Source organism: Cryptomeria japonica, chromosome 2, assembly GCF_030272615.1.
Source record: "Cryptomeria japonica chromosome 2, Sugi_1.0, whole genome shotgun sequence".
In the NCBI taxonomy this organism is placed as follows: Eukaryota; Viridiplantae; Streptophyta; class Pinopsida; order Cupressales; family Cupressaceae; genus Cryptomeria; species Cryptomeria japonica.
In genome coordinates, this window is record NC_081406.1 from 472781527 (window position 1) to 472805400 (window position 23874).

General features: G+C 38.2%; 1 protein-coding gene across 1 annotated transcript in view; it reads left to right on the forward strand.

Moving 5' to 3' along the window:
- Window positions 1-23874, forward strand: part of LOC131050901 (lycopene epsilon cyclase, chloroplastic) — a 270496-nt gene that overhangs the window by 42496 nt on the left and 204126 nt on the right. Inside the window, exons 3-4 of the mRNA XM_057985246.2 lie at window positions 392-563; window positions 19603-19738. Coding sequence (XP_057841229.1) covers window positions 392-563; window positions 19603-19738 — 308 coding nt within the window. The remainder of the gene's footprint in view (window positions 1-391; window positions 564-19602; window positions 19739-23874) is intronic.

Below are 23874 nucleotides of genomic sequence, written 5' to 3' on the forward strand. Positions count from 1 at the left end.
TCTAACACCGAAAAATTGTGTAGTTTCCAATACGGTTCTAATCAAAAGCCTTTTCTTTGAAATGTATGGTTTTTGTACAGAACGCTTGATGATTGATTCATATGAAATTAATTAATGGTTTCCTAAAGCCATACAATATTCAACTCTAGGTACTATTTATTTTACTTTCTTGTTAACTTGTATATTTTAAATCATGCATAGTGATTTTAGATGTTGCTTTTCCTGCATAGTCTTTTCTCCAGTAGGGATCCAAATAGTTCTTTCTTTGCCATGTCTATGCTAAACTAAACTTTCCTTTGATTGAGTTCTTTTATAAATCATTTCATCTCCAATTTGTATATTCATTTTATATAGTGACATGAAAATCTATGATGATCTGTGTGTTTTATAGTTGCAACTTCTTCAACTTGGAGATGAAAATTTGGATTTGGTAGTCATGGGGTGTGGTCCAGCAGGGATGTCACTAGCTGCAGAATCAGCTAAGCAAGGTCTGAATGTGGGCCTTATTGGGCCTGATATGCCATTTACAAATAACTATGGTGTGTGGGAAGATGAATTTGAAGGTATGTATTGCTTGAATTCATTCAATTTAGTCCTGGATTACAATGCAAAATCTGGCCTGAAATCATATTTGGTACATTAATGTAAAGAAGGAAAAAAGAAGAAAAGTTTGAAGAAGATTTATGATTTACAACCCTAATGTTCCTGTTAATTCATCCTTGGATAGCATCTCAAATCATTTAAGTGCTAGTTATTTGGCTAATTCTAAATTAAAAAAACTTGGAATGGGCAGAAGCTACTGTATTTCACATCTAGAAGCGAACTAATCAATATAATTTCTCTTTCTTATTTTCCCTATCCTTGCCACTATAAATAGATTTATGTTCTTGGAAGACAATTTATTCAATAATTAATTATTATTACTAAAAAAATTGATATTTGTCAAGGATATTTGTGAATAAGCCCATTTTCTTTCAAATAGATGCAAAACCTTAGGGAGCATGTTTCATAAAAGTTACTACCAACTTGGCTACTTCCTCCACCATCTCCCCCTCCCTTCACCACACATGTATTTGTATGTGCCTCTCCCTCCCTTTCTTTCTCTCTATGTAGTTAAATATATAGATCTGTAAGTAGCTATGTAGGTAGGTGGATAGATGCATAAACCAAGCAAGTATCCCATTTGTTAGAGATTTCTGTGCCATTGCACCTTTTCTTTTCTTTTTGATAAAAAGTATATAATTTTAATAAAATGGTTACAAGCTTACAAAAATCCCTTGCACTCCTAGCTTATAGAGGAAGATGTAGTCTTCTAGAAGAGAGTGCCATACTTACATAGCAAACAGCAATCTTCAGAAAACTAAAGTTTAACTAGGTGATTTTAAGAGTAGTTTTGAATAGCTAAGAGACTATCAAGGTCATGCAAGGTTCCTTATGATGGGGCATTGTTGCTTGCTAGCGTGATTCTGAGGGGCAATATGGCTATCCAGCCAATGTTACCATAACTCACACAATTAGCTTTAAAATTCCAATCCTCCATTTCCGAAGCATCAGCATTAGCATTGAAGTTGTTGGCCGAGTGGGACCATTTGGTGGAAAATCTTCGCTAAAGTGGATTAAGCAGAGTAGGTTGTCATGTCCCTGCATATAAATACACAAAACCCCAATTCTGAGTCTGCCCTGGCTGACCCTTTTTACCCTTGGCGCCTAAAGCTTAGGGCAAATAATTTAATTTAATATCTAATTCATGGCCAACTATTATTAAGGATAAAATAGTATTAGTCAAGAGGGCCAACTCGATAATAATAATTATTAACCAATTTTTATGAGGGCTGACTTAATAATAATAATCATTAACCAATTGTTATGAGTGGCCGACTCATATGATGGCTGACCCTTCAAATAGTCCCATCTCTTGGATAAGATGTGCCTTCTTGGAGGAGTTGCACCATTTGAATGGTATTAACGAATAGACAAGCCAGAGGGGAACGGATCCAAAACAAAGGATATAAAATTAAAAACTACAGAAGACATAAACACTTTCTGAGCAGATTTAAAGATAGAACCTGCAGATCAAATTGTCAGCAGATGCACTCATCATCATCATCATTGACCAAGAGAATAGATCTGATATAAAGAATCAGACCTTCAGATATACAGCTATTGTACATTATATTGATAATTTGGTATGAGGACTAAATGTCTATAAAATCGAATAGGAGAGGAGAATAGAGAATACTGCACATCTAACAAATAATCAGATCAGACTATAGTTTATAATATTTCAATTCACTGTGCACTGCAACAGTCTGTCACAAAGGTGTCATGAAGGAATCCAAAAACACATCTGCAGAAACATCAAGTATCGATACCAGCAGATCAGCACATGAGCAAAACATCAATCACAAAAGGAGATGGAATCCTCCAGCACATACAGACTGAAACAATAGCATCAAACATCAGATCAGTCAAGGTTACAACCAGTCGATCAAGAAATAGCATTTGAGAGATTTCAGTATAATCCTTACAATCCAATATTCTTGGTATAAATAATAGTCACATATATTTGTCAATCCATTATATATATATGTTTATATGTTGATGATTCTTAGTAAGATTAATTGAAATATCCCCTGTCCAAATGATGACTGAAAACAAGGAATATTTGCTGCTAGGACTGCGTGTTATGCTGTTCTGAAACTGTGTATTATGCAACTTTGGTTTTGCGTGTTATGCTAATAATGTTTTCAGATTTGCAGTGAAGACTAACACACATAAATATCTCTAAACAAACAACTTATAGATGATCCTAAATGATCCTCAAAGCTGATATTGGTCAAAACAACTGACTCCTATGATTATATTCCAAACTGAACATCAAAACAAGTGATAACAGAAAATGGACATTTTATCAAACACTTGTCTTATGTCCTCAGAAAGATAATGCATTGAGATGCAAACCCAAACTCCTCCTTTTATTTCATATGACTGATAAACAAACATTACATTGACAGCCTTAAGAACATGATAGAGGCAGCTAAAGTAGAATTATATGGACTGTCAGTAAGGTACAAATTTCAGACTTCTGAGGACTGTAACTACACTCAAGCTTACACACTGGAAATTACAAGGATAGCTTATTGGTAAGGAACCTGGTAATGTCGCCTTGAAGAAGAAAGCAATATCCACAATCCAAGACCCTTTAGTGTGCCAAATTGAACCTCCCCTAAAGCTGTCCCTGCTGCTGTAACGAGTGGACTGAGATCACAAAATATGATGGCCGAAATCACCTCAAGATTCCACTAAAATGATCGCCTTGAGTGCTGGGATGGATCGTCCTTTTCAATGGGCAGTTTTGAAGACCAATGCACAAGCTAAGAACCAAAGTCTATGCACAATGGCATTATGGTTTGATTCTGAATTTAATTGATAAATAGCCGATCCCTCATCAATTCCCCTTCCAATTGTCATAAAAAGAGCCGCCCAAGTCTCTTGTTAAAATTGCTAACCTACAAATGGACCTTCAACACTTCAATGATGCACAATGAGCAAAATCTGGGGTTAGGGGTATGGAGATCGATATACTTCAGACCTGGTTATGATCAGCCACAAGCAATATTCCTCCAATAATTCCCTCCAAAATGAAATCGGCTTCCTCTCCTTGAGCAATTCGATTAGCTATGAGTGTCTAATCGGCCAATCTGAAAATCTTCAATGTATGGCACCCAGCAAAACCACGATATGCACAAATAGGAAGACTGAAAATGTCTCCCTCTCTATTGCAACCCCTCGAAAGGTCTTTCACTTCCTTAGTTATGCCAATCGCCGGGAGTTTCCGTTCCCTAATGATTCTCTATAGACAACCTTCCGGCTCCACAAGTCAACTTACAAGAAGAGATACTCAACAATTGATGCTCAACAATGAGTTACCTTCCTCCATTTATTTCTTTTTCATCCAATCATATAATTTCTTCTAGAAGATCTCCTCATAAGGGTAGGTACACTTTGTTATTATTTATTACACATTAAATTAATTGGACTTTATAAAATAATATTATATTAAAATCAAAGTGCACATGCCTCGTAATACGTGTAATCTTATTATTTCACCTTTAAACCCATGAAACATGAAGTGTGAAGCCATAAGCTACTGCAATTTGTTGAGACATAGACCAGCTAGGACTCGAACCTAGGACCTTCCATACGCTGCTGGAGTGCTCTACCATTGAGCTATTGGCCCCTCTTGGACTAGTCCATCGTTGGTCCGGGTGTGGCTTATTTCCAACACCAACACCCCCCTTAAGCCACACCTCTCGTGTGCTTGGGGCTCCTGGCTTGGACCTGGCTCTGATACCATGTTGAGACATAGACCAGCTAGGACTCGAACCTAGGACCTTCCATACGCTGTTGGAGTGCTCTACCACTGAGCTACTGGCCCCTCTTGGACCAGTCCATCGTTGGTCCGGGTGTGGCTTATTTCCAAAACCAACACAATTCGACCCCCTAATCGATCCTCTTGGCCTACAAGGGTTGGATGATAGGCCAATCCTGTGAAAAACTAAGGACTAATGAGAAGGGGACATTACAGTCCGCCCTTCCTGAAATTGCTTGTCCTCAAGCAATGTCAATGCTGGATGCTGTAGAATGTCCTTTTTCTCCCAAGTTGTATCCTCAACTGGCAAATCCTTCCACTTCACCAAATATTCATCGATGACTCTATTCCTCAATCTGTGCTCCCTAGAGTCAATGATAGCCTTAGGTACTAGTATCAATTTCCCCTCTTCATCAAGAGGAGGTAGCACTGTGGAAGGTACAACATGGTGTCATATTGCCTTCTTGAGGCGTGACACATGGAAGACATTATGAACTCTTGCATCTGTTGGTAGCTCAAGCTCATAGGCCACCTCTCCAACTCTCTTGACAGTCTTGAATGGTCCATAGTAGCATGACTTAAGATTTTCCGCACCACTCTTCTTGAGTGTAGACTGCTTGTATGGCTGCAACATCAAGTACACCATATCTCCTACATGAAATGACCGCTCAACTCGCTTTTGGTCTGCGTACTGTTTCTGCTGATTCTATGCCTTCTGAGTGTTCTCCTTCAATGATCTCACAATGTCCTGACTTTCCTGAAGAAGATCCTTAGCACTGGGCACTCGTCTGCCACTCAACAAAAGATCCAAGAAGTTGGGCGCATCATACCCATACAAGGCCATGAATGGCGTCATATGGATGGACATGTGGTAAGTAGTTTTGTAGCAATACGCACATAGGTACAACCACTTAACCCATGCTCGCTGTTGTCCAGCTATGTAGTTCCAGAGGTAACCTTCCACCCATTTGTTCATGTTTTCAGTCTGACCATCAGTCTGCAGGTGGTAGCTAGTACTGGGAGTAAGCTCGGTACCACTGAGTCTGAATAACTCCTGCAAAAAATGACTCATAAATCTGCTATCCCTGTCACTAACTATGGTCTGAGGCAACCCATGGAGTCTAAAAACCTCTTGAAAAAATAAATTTGCCACCTGAGCTACTGAATAGGTAGCTGAGATTGGAAAGAAGTGAGAAAACTTCATGAGCCGATCTACTACCACATAGATGCAATCACTGTTGTGGGCTCTAGGCAATCCCGTAATGAAATCCATCGATAGGCATTCCCACTTCCTATCAGGAATGGGGAGTGGCTGAAGAAGACCTGCTGGATAAGTATGTTCCTGCTTGTTCTGTTGACAAATAGGACACTCCCTCACATACTGAAGAACATCGGACTTGAGTCCTTTCCAAGTGAACCGTTCTCTAACTTGTCTATATGTCTTATACTAACCTAGATGTCCGGCCATGGGAGAACCATGCAAGGCTCTCAAAATCCTGCCCTTCATCTCGGATCCTATTACAAGAAAAATTCTCCCTTTGTAAATGATAAGATCATTCACAATGGAGTATCTATCATCCTGCACTGTACCATCCATAATGCTAGAGGCCCACGAGTCCTTAGCATATTCTGTAGAAATCAAACGCCTCCAATCCTCAGTGATCTCAATCATGGCATCCAAATGTGGCCTGCGTGATAATGCATCAGCAACAACATTATTCTTTCCTTTGACATAAGTGATGTCAAAGTCATATGCCTACAGCTTGCTAACCTAGTGTATGCCTCTATGGTAGTAAATAGATATGCAACTATCTGAAATCCACCTTGCGGGAGAGGGCTTGAGGTGTAAGAGAAGGGTGATGAGCGGGTTCGTAAGTAGGCCATCCTAGAAGGACCATAGTGGCCTAGGACAAAGAACCCCATTACAACCTTCCCCCAACCCCGCAAGATGGCAACTGTCTTCTGGAAGATTAGACATGCATGGGGAAAGCAGGTACAAGCTGCCAAGAAAGAAAAAGGGTTGTGGTAGACAACACTCTTGGGCTTGATGTAGAAATGGCTTCCGGTGGCCCTATCATGTCTCTTCCTCCATACCCTAATATTCTTGTGTAGTATTATCGATAATTTATGAATATGATATGGTTTGCCTAATCCTAACGATTGAATATATATTTGTTCCAAGAAGTTTTGGGGACGGGGATGACAGGGGACGGTGGGATGTACTTCTGATATGGGGGTACTTTTGGGCCTTTTTTTAGGGGATGATAGGGGACCACTGTTAAAAAAATAGGGTTTTATATAAATTTGATTCATAAAAAGAATATAAATAATAGAACCACAAAATTATTACAATAAGTAATCATGTATTTGATTAATACAATTCAAATATTTTAATTTAAGTTTGTTAAATTTTATATATTAATAATTAAAAATTTAGTATAAATATTCTAAAATATTAAAGTTTTAATTTTAATTTATTAAAAGATATTATTAAAAAATAAAAATAAAACAAAATAATATTGTATAATGTTTATAACTATATCTTTTGTTTATAGCTTAGTGTCTAGGGTAGTTTTACATCTCAAGAAGCTTCCCCTTACAATTTGAAGAGAGGTTTTACCTCACATATTGTTCTAGTTTGAGTTGTTTCAAAAGAGAAATTAAAACATTACCAAATATAGACTACATTCCTTAGCTGTTGTCTAAGGGAATTTAGAATATGATCAATGCCAAATCCCATTTTATGTTGATGAGGTGATTGCAACACTTCAAGTTCAACTTGATTCCTTCCACTTGGACCTTGAATATCCAAAAAATTATCAAGGCTATCTTTAATTGGAAACTAATCTTCCATGGTTGCAACAAACAAAAAAAGTTTACAACTTGTTTGAAAAATAAAAAATGTAATGATGTGGAGAATGAAAGAGGAGCATCTCTAGGTAAATGATTATTTGAATCCTTGGTAACATTGCCTCAAGTACTTTATGTTGCCATTGAATGTTGTTGTCATGGTGTGTAGTTAGCGTACAATGCCTATTGTTATGCTCGATAATATTGGCTATTTGCCAGTGTATTAATTGTTTGTATTAAATGGGTTATTGCTCTCGGGTAGTTATAAGCATTGGTTGGTTGATGATTATGTTCCTCTTGGCAACCATCAGGTCCTTTGAATATATTGTGTACGTCAAGGAAGGTAGGAGGGAAGAGTCCGATCAATTGTAACCCTTGGCCGACTATATCTGGTCTTCTTCTCTGTAATAATTCCATGTATGAATAAAGATATATTTTATTCCTGTGTCTATTATGCATTGTCATCTTTATTGTTACTTCTCGTATTCAATTTTTCAGATATAGTAGTAAACATTTGGTGTCATTGCCTTAAAACAAATCGGGTCAAATTTGAGTGATTCATGCCCTTAGATCCCAATAAAGGTGAGAAGACGCTACGAGCTGGTCAAGATCAAGTGATCTCTAAGGATCGTAGAACAAAGAGAACGAAGAAGAATATTATGAGAAACATTTGAGGAAAATCCAATCAGACAATTACACAATTCGTCCATACAGTCAATGTCGGATGAGGAGTACGAAGAGGGAAATCCTAAACTCATAGACATTCTGCTGTCTATCCATCTTAGGGAAAATGAGAATTGGAGGATCTGAACCACAAGCCCCTTGACGCAGGGAGCATAGGAGTGAGTTAGAGCCTGGAAGTACCTGGAGTGTTGGGGACGTTGGAGGTTGATGTGTAGAGGATGCGCGTGTTGCTTAGAGTGCAGGGAAAGCACTGAAATGTAGTGGTTAGAACAACCCACCTTGGTCCGACATACAAGGGAGTAGGTAGGTGAGAAAGATGGTGACTCCTTCGACGAGTCCGAATGTGAATCGTCAAAAACTGCCGAAGTTCATGGGGAACATGTTAGAGGATCCTATGAGGCACTGCAAGATGTGCAAAACCATTTGGTTGGCAAGAAGTCTGTTAGATAAAAACTACTGGTTGATAATAGCCATTGACTCGTTTTCAGAGTTGGAAGATAAACACACAGAATGATGGGATAGCTTGAAGGAGGATTTCGAGGAGGAATTTAAACTCCCGAGGGACGAGAATGACATTGTGGCTGAAATTTATAATACCAAACAAGGGAAGCTTGTGAACATATGGGTGTAGATTCCTAGGATTAAGGAGTTGCTAAGTAAGATAGAGAACTAGCTAGTTGATGGGTTGAAGAAGAGGTGGTTAATTGAGGGATTGATCCCTTCTTTGAGAGAGAAAATGAAAGTGGTACCTCTATCATTGTACGCCGATGCGTATAATCAAGCGATAGACATTGAGAGCAAATTCAAAACATCCTCTCAAGGAAAAAGAAAGATTGATGATGATGAGAGCATTGATGGAGAATCCAAAATGGTTCAGGCCCTATGACGGGATATGATGAGAATGATGAAGGAATTGAAGGTAGAGAAATGAACCAATAAAGAAAGTAATGAACTATGGTGTATCGAGTCCAAAATTGAGGGGCACATGAATGGTAATTGTCCTAAAAAGATGTTTTGTGAGATTTGCCAGGTGATGGGTCATTCAATAAAGGAGTGTCTATATAATTTGAATATCGAAAGAACGCAAGTACTCTTCACATAGGGAGAGTCTACTCATCAAAACCACAAAACGTATCGCTAGGTGGTTATGGAAATCAACGAGGAAGATGAAGTCAGATACAATATGACTCCAAAGGATGTCCTATCATACAGTGCCGATAATGTAGCGAATGGGGACACTTTACGAGGGATTGCCAGAATAAGAAAGAGAACGCACAACTATTGTGCAAATGGTGTGGACAAGGTGACCATGAAGACACCAACTACCCGAAGCAAAAGGGTATTAATATGCTAGATGTGGAGGAACAAGACGAGGAAGTTCTGGCAATCACAAGAGCACAAATGAAGAAGGTGGTGTACTTGGACCGTTGTATGAAGAAGGAACGACTTCAAGAAGCCAGAGAAAAAGTAGAACAAGTGCTGGTGAAGGAAAGAATAACTCTAACAGAACTGTAAGTATGTCATTGTGATTGGAGTAAGAGAAGAACATAGTTCGACAGGTGCTATAGACAATCATACCCACCAAGGTGACAGACCTTCAAACTATACCGCAACTAACAGTGGCAATTACCAACACGGACAGTGATGACACAGTCAGCTACAAACATTGTAAGCCACAAGAGGAACTGACAGTCAATGTACCCGGAGTGTTGGGGACGTTGGAGGTAAATGTGATTCAATGTTGCTAATAGTGAGCATTAGGAGGAAGTTGACTGTCATTGAGATGGAACATATGTGGAGGAAATTGACAAACACCATTGTTGATGGAGGTGAGCATTAGGAAGAATTTGATTGTCATTGAGATGGAACATATGTGGAGGAAATTGACAAACACCATTGTCGATGGACGCTTGGGAGTAAACGTACTGTCAGAAGATAGTTGGAAATGCCTTAGAAGACCAACACTTTGGTCGTCAACCTTCCACTTGGTAGGTGCTGACTAGCACGACATCAAGCCGTTGGGAACATTGGTGGCACAAAAAGTAACAATTGGGACACAACAATTTTTTTTGGACTTCATAGTCATCCCATTGGAGAAGGCGTACGATGCACTCCTTGGGAGGGGATGGTTGATTCTAATTGGAAGCAGAGCTCACTCTCCATCAAGAGTTTAAGGGAGGAAGTATGCCATCAACATAAGGAATCAGGTAGTGAGTGAGGAATTGGCATCCTCCAAATTAGAGTCTGAAGACGAAGAGTCGGGTATGGATGAAGGAACGAAAGAAATGGAACCCAATGATGAAGTGGTGCTTGAGTTGGAAGACTATTCTGAAGATGAGATGAGTTTTCTGAATGGACTATTCCACTAGCAAATGGAGGACGACCAAGTATTTTAGGTCAATGTGTAATTTTATTGGAGCTTCTACAACTCTTAGTTAAGAGCAATCAATGAGCAATGGTTTTATAAAGTTGGACAGTTCATGCGTGCGGGATTCTGGGTTGCAAATGACAATAGTTGCAGTAGAGGCATTCGATTGTACAAAAGGATGCAAAAGTACATATGGCACAAGTAGACTACGATGACATCTATTTGGTGAGAGGATATAACACTCAAAATTGGTATGGCAGTAGAAACTTGGTAGCATACAACAGGTTTCCCTCCCTACTGTATGACAACTATTTAGTGGCAATGTAAGGAATGTCAAGTTTTTTATAGTATGTCATCTCAATGCAGAAGTTTTGGCTTGGCAACTCCCGATTCAAACCATATGGCGGCTACATAATTGCAAGGTACGACGACCCCTGGCCATACGACACCTCCCAATCATACGTAAAAAGATTCCACCCATACGACACATTGCTACACCCATACGAATTTCCTTGTATCTAGTTAGTTCTCGTTGTCTAACGTCTCTATTATTTCGTACAAATTTGGTGTTGTCTCATACAACCTCCTTGCCACCCTGTATAGGCTCCTTGCTACTCCGTACGACCTCCTTGCCATCCCATATGGCTTTCTTGCCACATCGTATGACGACAATTTGCTTCAATTTGTACTGCACGATACCTTCCCATTGTACGAAGATCTCATGCCTTGCCCGTATGGCTATCTTTGGTTGTTCCTATTTGATTATCTTCTATTTGTTCTATACGGTACCTCCTGGGCCATTTTGTACAGCATAATATCTACACGATATGTGTTGATACATGATAGCTTCGGTAAGATAAATGATTGAATGAGAGATAAATGAAGTCTCTCATTCAATCATCTATCTCATCGATAGACTATAATAGACTTCACTTATTATTCCTTTGTTCTATCATCTGATATTACTATTATAATTGCTCTCCTTATATATATGGTGCATTATCGGTTTTACCGATTATAATAATACAAACTGATGTTAAATTTACGATCATGCTAGGATCGTATTTCACGATCTGTGTTAATATATAAACATTGCAATCTAACAATAAACAGTAACCTTGATATCTCGATTGTTATCGGGCTTCGTTGTTAATGCCACCGATTAGTTATCGGGCTTCATTGTTAATGCCACCGATTAGTTATCGGGCTTCATTGTTAATGCCACCAATTAGTTATCGGACTTCATCATTACGCATTGACACCGATTAATATCGGAGTTAGATTGGTTATGTATTGTGAATGAAAAGGCATGATCAAGTGGCATCTTGATCAGCCATGTCTAATAGACATGTTCGATCAAGGTGTCACTTGATCGTCCCTATTTTTTTATATATACCGATCAATGATAAATGGAGAAGACATCAAAATTATTAATGCTCTATCTCCACCTGTAATACATAGAATATAATTAATCACCAGAACAATCATATTGTGATAAGCATTTACATTGAAATACAACAACATTATATATATACCTTGATCATTAATTGGAATTTGAAAAACATTTACATGGTATCAGAGCGCGGGTAGATCGAACCTGCGGCTTTCAAATTTGTGAAAAATTCAAGTCAAGAATATATCTAACATCGCATTTCTCCAAATGGCCAACACTATCAGATTTGTGGATAGGCTCGAAGGAGGTGACAATTTCTCAGCATGGAAGTTAAGAATTAAGATGATTCTAAGAGAGAATAAAGTTGAATCATTTGTAAAAGCTGAATCTAAAGAACCTGAGAATGAACCTGACAAAATGACATGGATCGAAGGCAATGAAAAGGCCATAAAAATCATAGTTGATGGGGTGAGGAATAATATTATGGCTATCATAAAGAAACATGAGACGTCCTACCATATGTTCAAAGCACTTGAAAATGCATTTGAGATATCTAATGCAAGTAGAACCTTGGCCTTAAAAAGAGAAATAAATCATATAGGTATGATCAAAGGGGAGTCAGTCAATGCCTACTTCATGCGGATATCAGCCCTAAGGGATGAACTAGCAACACTTGGATATGACATCCAAAGCAAATAGTTAACACTCATTGCCCTAGATGGGTTGCCTAGTATATGGGAAACGTTCGTCCAAGGTATCAGTGCAAGGGCTAAATATCCAAAATTTGAGAGGCTAAGAGCAGATTGTCTTCAAGAAGAGTCAAGGTTAAATAAGAAAGCGATCAAACAAAAGAATATAGATGAAGATCTCCAAGTCCTAAATACGAACTCCAATAAGAAAAGCAAGAAGAAACAATTTAAGAAGAGGAAAGGTCGTCAAGGCAAGAATACCTCCAAGAAGGATCTCTCCCATATTCAATGTTACAGGTGTGAGAAATTTGGGCACTATGTTGCTAAATGTCCTGAAAGGGCTAAACAACAAGCTACATTTGCCAAAGCTGGAAAATCAAAGGGAGAAGATGACTCTGAGAAATATGTACTCTACTCAGCACTTTCAAACCAAGCATCAAACAAAGCTAACTCATGGTTGATCGACAGTGGCTCATCCAGACATATTACAGGGTTTAGAGAAGTGTTAGACTCCATGATAGAAGAGATTAATGAGGAAGTGACAATCGGAGATGACTCTGCACATCCAGTCAGAGGAATTGGAACTTGCACCATCAGACTGAAGTCAGGCTTATCATTACAGCTTACAGGAGTACTATATGTCCCAGGCATCAAGAGGAATCTAGTCTCCATCTCAGCACTAGAGGATAATGGGTATAGGGTGACCTTCATGGACAACAAAGGATTGGCTTGGCCAAAGAATTCGTCCATTAAGAAAGCCAAAACCATTGGTCAAAGACAAGGCTACTTGTATGAGTTGTGCACAGAGCCCAACCTAGCCCTAATCCATGAAGTTGCAGATGCTAATGAAGTTTGGCATAGAAGACTAGGGCACCTGAATTTCAGAGCTTTATCATCTGTGGAAAACCTTGTCATAGGTTTACCCAAGTTAAAGCAGTATCATTTTGGGGCATGCAAGGGATGTGCCCTAGGTAAAAATACCAAGGGTTCTTTTCAAATTAATACTAGGAAAACAAGTAATGTTTTAGAATTAGTCCACTCTGATGTATGTGGACCTATGTCTCTACCCTCTTTAGGAGGATTTTTGTATTATGTAATATTTGTGGATGACTACTCTAGAAAGACTTGGGTCTACTTTCTTAAATGTAAAGAATCAGAAGAGATCCTTAATAGGTTCAAAGAATTTAAATCACTAACAGAAAACTCCTCAGGAAATAAAGTTAAAACCTTAACAACTGACAATGGGGGGGAATACACCTTAGATCTGTTTAAGGATTTTTGTAAAAATGTTGGGATTAAGAGTGAGCTTACTATACCTTATAATCCTCAACAAAATGGGGTAGCTGAGAGGAAAAATAGGACAATTGTAGAAGCTGCCAAAGCTATGCTCCTTGATAAAAACCTAAATACCAATCTTTGGGTAGAAGCCACCAGCACTGTCGTGTATATACAAAATAGATGTCCTCACTGTCATGTTGAAGACAAAACCCCTGAGGAAGTTTTTACTAAAACAAAGCCAGATATCAGCCATCTTAGGATATTTGGGTGCCCTGTTTATATTCATGTACCTAAAGAGAAAAGGTCAAAACTAGAGCCTTCTAGAAAAAGGGGAATACTTGTTGAGTATAATAAAATCTCCAAGGTTTACAGAATCTATATACCTAGTCAAAGGCATGTTGAACTTGGTAGGGATGTAATTTTTGAAGAAGACTTAGCCTTCAAAAGAGCCCAAAGTTCCATGGAACTTGAAGTCCATGTTCCTGCCCCTAGCATAGATGAAGATCATGCACCTGAGCTTCAAAGGGAGAATCTTGAGGAAAATGAAGGTGAGATTCTCAAGAAAAGACCACTATGGGCCACGAAAACTGTAAAAGAAGCTCAGAAGTATGCTGCTCCTTCAGGAACCTTCAGAGAGAGCAAAAGGCCTAATAAATTCACCAGCTATGTTGCCCTCATGAATGATCTTTCAAATGCTGAACCTACCAATGTATCAGATGCACTTAAACATCAAGTATGGAAGAATGCCATGTCTGAGGAATATCAGTCCATTATGAAAAATGATGTTTGGGAGATTGTTCCTAGGCCAGCTGGAAAATCTGTGGTTTCCTCCAAATGGCTTTTCAAGATCAAACATGCTGCAGATGGCAGCATTGAGAAACACAAGGCCAGATTTGTAGCCAGAGGGTTCTCACAAAAGGAAGGAATTGATTATGAAGAAACCTTTGCACCTGTAGCCAGATACACCTCAGTAAGAGCATTCTTAGCCATTGCAGCAACAAAGGCATGGAAACTACATCAGATGGATGTAAAGACAACATTCCTTAATGGAAAGATTGCAGAAGTAGTATATCTAGAGCAACCTGAAGGATTTGAGAATCATGATGCAGAGTCTCATGTGTGTACACTGTAGACTCAAGAAAGCTCTTTATGGGCTTAAACAGGCTCCCAGGGTCTTGTAAGAAAGAATTGACACTTATCTCACAGGGTTACGCTTCTCAAAGAATGATGTAGATCCAAATCTCAACTATAAGCAAGACAAAGGTGATATGCTGATATTGATTCTATATGTTCTTGATTTGCTAATCACAGGAGAAGATCACTTCATAGATCAGTGCAAGAAAGACCTTGCTAAAGAATTTGACATGAAGGACTTGGGACTCCTTCATTACTTCCTAGGATTGGAAGTATGGCAGAATACTGATGGCATTATACTAAACCAGGGTAAGTAAACCTTGGACATTTTGAAGAGATTTGGAATGTTGAACTGCAGACCTATGACTTCTCCGATGGAAACAAACCTTCATAAACTTAAGGAAGCAGCAACAAAATCACAACCCACAGATCCTACTCTATACAGGCAAATGATTGGGTCCCTGATGTATCTGGTAAATACGAGACTAGATATCTGCTATGCTGTTAATGCTTTGAGTCTGTTTATGTGTGATCCAAAGGAGACACACCTGGTAGCAGTAAAACATATCTTGAGATACCTACAAGGTACTCTAAAGCTTGGTCTCAAGTATGAGAGAGTTGATCTGAATTTACACGGATTCACAGATTCAGATTGGGCTAGAAGTGTAACTGACAGGAAAAGCACCTCAGGATGCTGTTTCAGTTTAGGTTCAGCAATGATATCTTGGATCAGCAGAAAGCAGTCATCAGTAGCACAGAGTTCCACTGAGGCCGAATACATTGCAGCTTCCATGGCTGCTCGAGAGGCAGTATGGCTTAGGAAGTTGCTTGTGGGATTATTCGGTGAACCAATGAAACCTACAGCTATTCATTGTGACAACCAGAGTTGCATAAAACTTTCAGTGAATCCGGTGTTTCATGATAGATCCAAGCATATTGAGATTCCTTACCATTATGTGTGAGATATGGTAGACATAAATGTGATCCAGTTGGAATACATTTGTATAGGAGATCATACAGTAGATATTCAAACCAAACCACTTTCCAGAGTGAAGGTTGAGCACTTCAGAAAAGGTCTTGGTATGATTGAAAGGTAATTTGCTTTGTAATCTGTACTTATATATTAATAAGATGTTTAATGTGTAAACTTCTTTGTCGTGCTATGACTTTTATGGGCTCCACCCCCTGTGTACATTTCTAAGAGGTGACGATCTCTCAGATAATGAACACTTGTATGAAGACATTATAAGGTGACGATCTTATAATGATCAAACCAGATATCATGTGTGATTCCTGGTATGTCATGGATGTGCCATGATTATATTGTGGTAAAGACATTTGAAAATGTCAGTGCACATACCACAATTTGGATAAAGTGAGGATTTAATTATTCTCATGCATTTATCCTTAGTATTGCTTGCTTTGCAATACTTATATCACGTCCTTAGGTAATATCTTGTCATCACAAGTTAATGTGGTGAGCTTCTTGTATCACGTGTTTAGGGGATACTTCATGTGACGTGCTTAGGTGATATGACTTCTTGTATCACGTGATTAGGTGATACTTCATGTCACGTGTTTTAGGTGATATGATCCTTTGGAGAGTGAGATTATAAAACTACATAAGGAATATTGATCAGCATGAGAAATGTGATGCTAGATATGTTGTTTGTCATTCATCTTCCTGAGCTAAGAGGGAGTGTTGATACATGATAGCTTCGGTAAGATAAATGATTGAATGAGAGATAAATGAAGTCTCTCATTCAATCATCTATCTCATCGATAGACTATAATAGACTTCACTTATTATTCCTTTGTTCTATCATTTGATATTACTATTATAATTGCTCTCCTTATATATATGGTGCATTATCGATTTTACCGATTATAATCATACAAATTGATGTTAAATTTACGATCATGCTAGGATCGTATTTCACGATTTGTGTTAATATATAAACATTGCAGTCTAACAATAAACAGTAACCTTGATATCTCGATTGTTATCGTGCTTCATTGTTAATGCCACTAATTAGTTATCGGGCTTCATTGTTAATGCCATTGATTAGTTATCGGGCTTCATTGTTAATGCCATTGATTAGTTATCGGACTTCATTGTTACGCATTGACACCGATTTATATCGGCATTAGATTGGTTACGTATTGCAAATGAAATGGCACGATCAAGTGGCACCTTGATCGGCCATGTCTAATAGACATGTCTGATCAAGGTGTCACTTGATCGTCCCTATTTTTTTATATATACCGATTAATGATAAATGGAGAAGACATCGAAATTTTTAATGCTCTATCTCCACTTGCAATACATAGAATATAATTAATCACCAGAACAATTATATTGTGATAAACATTTACATTGAAATACAACAACATTATATATATACCTTGATCATTGAATTGGAATTTGAAAAACATTTACAGTATGGGCATCATTCGTCACCATCCTCTTGCATTCTGTATGTCACAATCAGCTACAGCACAACCTTCCCGTACAACAACGAAAATGCTCTTTTGCATGACTCAACAACTCTCATGTATGGCCCAGCAGTTGCCACGTGCGACCTCATGGTGGCATCATACATGGTTTGATTGCATACGACACATTCTTGGTGGATTTTGCAGATTACGAAGTGGATTTCTCATGACACATCAGACTTTAATATGTTGCATATGTTGGTTTAACTCTCTAAAATTGCTATTTTTTGGCTTTGTCAGCATTGTTTTTGGCATCTAGAAAAATCACAAAAATTGTGTGCGACATAGAGTTTTTTGCTGCCCTTGACCTTGTAGGGGGCACTACCCCTAGACCCTTGCAAGGGGCACTGCCTCTTGATTCCGCTGGGGGTGTTGCCCCAAGACCTCCATTTGATTTGGTAGGTACACTACAAGTTGGGGTTGTCCAGTCCAAGTCATTGTCTACCCTCTTGTCGTTAGTCTTTTTGAATATTACTTGATCTATACTTGTCGTCTAGAAGAGGACTTTTTTTTTGGGGGGGGGATGATGTAGTTAGCGTACAATGCCTATTGTTATGTTTGATAATATTGGTTATATGCTAATGTATTAATTGTTTGTATTAAGTGAGTTGTCACTCTTGGGTAGTTATAAGCGTCAATTGGTTGATGATTGTGTTCCTCTTGGCAACCATCGGGTCCTTTGAATATAATTTGTACGTCAAGGAAGGTAGTACATGGGAGTTGAATCAATTGTAATCCTTGGTCGAACATCTCTGGTCATCTTCTCTATAATAGTTTCATGTGCGAATAAAGATATTCTTTAGTCCTGTGTCTGGTATGCATTGTCATCTTTATTGTTACTTCCGGTATTCAATTTATCAGATATAGCAGTAAACATTACAGTAGGGAGTTAGGTACAAATATCAATCCAAATAATTCTCTTATGAAAGACTTGGAACGAAGTGAACCTAAAATGTTGTTGGAACTAACTTTGAATGAACTTTGCTCCCAATCTCCAACTTTTGAGTTCTTGATTCTAACATGTAACTTTTTTGTCTCTATGTCCGACCTTTCAAAGATGATTGTGGCATCCAATCTCACTAGGATGCTTGGTTGTTCCTTCAGCTTGCAATTGGCTTTGAACATGAAATTGACGACTTGATGTCTGTAAACTCTAATACATAGAATCAATTTCTCAGCATTTGGAAAAACTTTCTTGGCTTCCCAAGTGTTCTTAGATTTTAGGGAAAAGTTGGGCATCTAAATATTAGGGTCTGGCATCATCTCCACACCGTCGCATGTGAGAACCCCTATTCCTAGTCTTGGCATTTGGGTTCCTTTCTCCAAAGCCTAGCATCCCAATTTTGATGCTCCTACTTCCAACATCAAGTCTTGGCATTCAGCGTCCTATCATGATGTCTAAGTCTTAATCTAAAGGAAGATGAGCACCAATTTTAAAACTCATCCTTTGAAGGTGCTTTCCATACTGAATTTTCTTCTCTTCTATTAACCTTTGTCATTTATTAAGTAATGGCTAATGATTGTAGAACCCAGATTTTTGTACAAAGTATGATCATTGTACTCGAAGCTCTAGATGAAGTCTTTGAAAATGATAAATGAGAAGACCATATTATACACATTCCAGGAAACATAACAAAGTAAAATCAATTGCCAGTTTCTTGATTTGGAATTGGAATTTTATTTATCTTCTTTATTTTGTTTTCATCAACATTATTACATTATGTGATCATGTTATTATAATGGTTCCTATATTTATGCATAAATTGTTTCCTATTAACTTTATGGACTTTGAAATTCATTTCTATCAAATGGTCTTTTTGATTTTATCTTTGATATAGAATAATTCTCTTGATGAGGTTTACTATGGTTTCAATGACTTATGGTGTGCCACTAGGGCATCCAATATTTTTAATTAAATGTATATAATTTTATACCCCAATAACCCAAGTGATTAACATGCACACTCATACAGACATAGATAAAGACAAGATACAACACTCAATCAGAAGATTGTTATTCCAATGCTAGTTTTAAATTAAATGCTTAAATTTTCTTTTATTTTTTAATTCTTTCCCATATCCAGAAGCAAGAGTAAAATTACTTTCTAATGCAATTTTTACCTTCTTGGTTTTAGTTGATGCTATATGGTTAAATGCTTTAATTTACTGATATTGGCAACTCTCACATACTTTGGTGTTTTGTGCCCTTTATGTACCTCCAATGTTTATGTTTTTCTAAGGGTATTTATTGATGATTTTACAAATGTGATTGCACTTTGGTTTCTAGTAGATTAATTACTTCTTTTTTTAATGTTCTGATACGAGGCTTTCTCTTCCAGCTCTTGGACTTAAAAACTGCATAGAACATGTTTGGAGAGACACTGCAGTGTATCTAAAAAATGACAAACCTCTACTAATTGGACGTGCTTATGGTCGTGTAAGTCGACGTTTGCTTCGTGAGGAATTGCTGAGAAGGTTTGTTTCCTTTCCATGTTAGTATTTTATGGTGATGTACATGTGCAGATATTTAAATGAGTGAATTGGAAGTAATAGAGAAGCTTCCTTTTTGTTCCAAAATAAAATTCGGAGGATATTAATTTCATTTTTTTAGTATAGATGTTGGAATTATATTAGATTAAAAAACCTTACATCCATTAACTCAAAGTGTTTTTCTCTGAGGAAAATATTTACTCCATCAAATTATTCTAACTTCTAACAAGCCTGCGTGCAATATAGAAATTAAACAAATTAAACAACTTTGAACCTCAACTGCAAGGTTTGTAGACCTTACAAACATTCTAGTGACTTAAGTTTAGAAAAAGGCAAAACACATGCTTTCAAAAGTATGACATATATTCTTTTTTAATGAAGCACACAATCCAAATCAAACACTATTATACTTCACAGAAGACCAGATATTATGCTTGGCATTGAATTTCAAAGTTAGAGAGACAGGTCATAGAGCTAGCTGAAGAATTTCGGCTTTATCAATATCCTTATTGGTGGTGAGCCGTTTGTGCTCTTTAATGGGATGGTAAATTGATTCCTCAAGAAAGAAGTATGGTTTGAAGTTTCTTTGTTTATCCTCTCTATCAATGCAACCACACTAGGTTGTCTTTCATGGATTAATGATTTTATTGAGTTGCATCTTGTTGTGCATTGCACACACTCCCTGTCGCCGACAGGGTCCCCCTATTTTTTTTTTTAGCCTTCGTCCTGCTGAGTTTCGAATTTTGATTTTTGTCCGCCGTCCCTCTTGTTGGGATCCGGGAGGTGGTGAAGCAGTAACCTTTGCAGTCATTGAAAAAAGGGCGTGTTTGGACTTTTGAGTCGCATCGCCTGGGAATTCTGCGTGGAGAGTCTCACTTTTTTTTGAATGCCCAAAATCAATCCAAGGGAGATCTAGTCATAGCGTAAGCTTGTGAATCTGCAAGGTGAGTTTAACGCCTAAGTTTCAAAGTTTTGAAAAGCTCGCAAAAAGGCCTTATGGCCCGAAAAGACAAGTTAAATAAGAGTTGGCAAAATCCCTCAGGAGGTCGATTTTTCGTTTTGAAGTAAAACGTTCAAGTTGAAACCTTCGCAAAAGTTGTCCCTGGGCCAAAAATCGCCTAAACTCTGAAAAACGCAAACTTCAAAAGTTTTAAAATTCCCTTTAGACCGATTTTCGCCACCCAAGTGAAGTGTCTAAGCTCAAAACCTTTTCAAAGCACCTAAGTTTGCCGATTTTCGGGGGTCAGAGGTAAAATGTCAAATGTCTTAAAAAGTTTGCAAAATCGCCTTATGAGCCGAAATTCGGCGAATAGGGGCAAAACGTTAAAAAACTAAAAGTTGGCAAAAGAGCGTTTTAGGCCGAAGTTCGGCGATAAAGGGAAAGCGTTAAAAGTGAAGAAAGTTTGCAAAATATCCATATGCCCTGAAGTTTGGCGATAAAGGGAAAGCGTTAAAAGTGAAGAAAGTTTGCAAAATATCCATTTGGCCCGAAGTTTGGCGATAAAGGGAAAGCGTTTAAAGGTGAAGAAAGTTTGCAAATTTTTTAAAATGTCCATTTAAGCCTGAATTTCGGCGAACAGGTAAAACGTTAGAAAAATTGAAAGCTCGCAAAAGGGCCGAATTTTGGGGCCCAAGGTAATCGGGGCCCAAGGTGAAACGCGAAACTTAAAGAAACTTTTAAAAAAAAAATCCGTATTGGCTGAAATTCATTGTGCAAAGGTAAAACGCAAAGATGGAGGAAAGTTTGCATAAGAAGAGAGCAGGACGAAGTTCACGAGGTCAAGTGAAGCATTGAAGCGTAAAACCTTTCGATTTCGCCCCCAAACCGGTTTTTGCCAGAATGTTGAAACGTTAGACTTTAGCGTTTGCAAGAAAACCTTTCCTTTCCCCAATAATCGCCAGTGATCAGGAAATCGCAAGAGGAGAAGTTAGGAGTTTTCATGATTTGAAATTTGCAAAAGCCTCCAATGACCGAAATTGCGAGGTAGAGCCTAGGCGGTGTCTTAGGGTTTACGTGTGTTTCCTCCCGAAAATTGGGCAATTTGAAAATCACGTGAGTTAAAGAAAAGGGCATTTTTGAAGTTTTTAGAATGACCCTGTAGGCCGAGTGTGCACAAAGCCCTTTTAATTCGAAGTTTGGGGAGACCGCGGGATTGATACCTTGTTTGCCAGGTAAGCTCGCTTTGTCTCCTTTGAAATCATTTAAAATAAATGCAAGATTGGTCAAATGTGTTTAAGCAGATAATAGAAAAATCTATTAAATGGTGAAATCCTGTAGACCGCATCTTTTTCCTTTTGAAAGGCATCAAACATAGCATTTAAAGCAAAGTCTGTCAAGAAAATTAACCCAGGAATGCAAATTTCAGACTTAGGAAATTTTGAACCTCATTCATTTTTGAAAACTGAACTGAAGACTTTGAGTGCAAATTTAGCAATCATTGAACACCCAAGCCTTGAACCGCATCCAAGTAGTGAATTTTAAACGGAGAGCTTAATAACATTTCATGTCCAAATTAATCAGGCTCTTTTGCTGAAGCATCGTACTTTCTTCAAATTTCAGTTTTCCATTGATCCTTATGTGCTAATGTCATCCTCTTTTTGACTAACCTGTTTGTTTCCTTCATCTCGTCTCGTAATCCGCATCCGATTGTGCAGGATAAATGCCTAAATCTGCGGTAGAATCCTCAAAGACGCCTGGTGCAGCCGAAACATCTCGGGTTTCTAAATCAGACATTCCCCACAAAGGCGAGAAGATGAAATACGATTACCAGAGAGGAGGATTGAGGGAGTCAAAAGTCCAAAGCTTATGGGAAAACATAGGCGATACTGACTTGGGCCACATAGACATTCAGGACTTTAGAGACCGAGTATATTCTCCTAACGCCTATGGCAAGCCTAGGCGGATGATGGAAAGTGGTATCGCCGAGGCAACAGGATTTCCCCCATTAGTGCAGAATTATGAGCTAGTAGTTGAGGCTGCCCGACATTATCAGCCAAAGACCAGATTAGTAGTTCTGGAAAATATGGTCCTAGCTGACTTCACACCTGAGGCCATTGGTGAAGCATTCGACATCCCGTTCCCGGATAACCCCATTGCGACAACCATAGATGAAGCACAAGTTGCATATGACATGAACCCTGCTAAATGCAGGACATTGATAAACGAAGAATGGTATAAGGAGAGAAGGCCTCCAAGTATTAGAATCGGGAAAAAGACCCCCAGAAGTGACTTTCACAATGAGCATGGTGATATGGTCACCTTGCTCAGCCGGGTTATGGGACTCCCTCAATCTAACTTTTTTGAAGAGTGGATGTTCTACTTTACGGAGCAGGTTTTTGCCGGGAAATCCAAGTTCGACTGGGCCCAGATCATCAGTGATAATATCCATACCCAGTTGGTCGAACTTGAAGAGAAGAAGCACTTGTAATGTCCCCTTCTCTGCAGTGATTAGTTCAGTGGTCGATTGGCCTATTTCGGAGACCCATAGGCTATTTGGAAAGGAGAATTAGGGTTTTCAACTTTTGTGGAGTTCTGCATGAGCTTTTTAGGGTTTACTAGGAGGAAATTCTTCAGTTCTGTCTATGGTTTCCTTCTGGGTTTTTCATGAGCTCCAGGGTGGTATAACATGCATTTGATTCTTTGGTGAAGTGAGAACTTACTATTTTTTGTAAGTTAGGGTTTGGCTATTTGGATGATACTGTCTTACTAAGCTTTCCAAGCTCTTTCTCCGGGTGCGAAGATCATGTTTTCGAAGGAGTATTTCATTACTTACTATTTTTAGTAAGTGGCAGTATTGAGCAATTCTATTTTTAGCAGTTTGGACAGGGTCCCGATCCTGTAGCAGTTCAGTAGTCTTCATTGCTCAGCTTCATCCTGGATTTTGTTGATAATCGGTATTGGAGTCATAAGTGATTTAATTAAATATTATTTCCTTATCCTAAGGTTTAATATTTAATTATTTTATTACTGATTAATGATATATTGGGCGACTTAGGAAAAGACATTTTTTTCTAATATCAATGTTATATTTTCCTAAGTTAGGCGTTGAAATTTGAAGAATGCATTAAGTTATTATTGAAGACTTAGGAAAGTTCGAACTTGTTGAATTATTGGTTAAAAA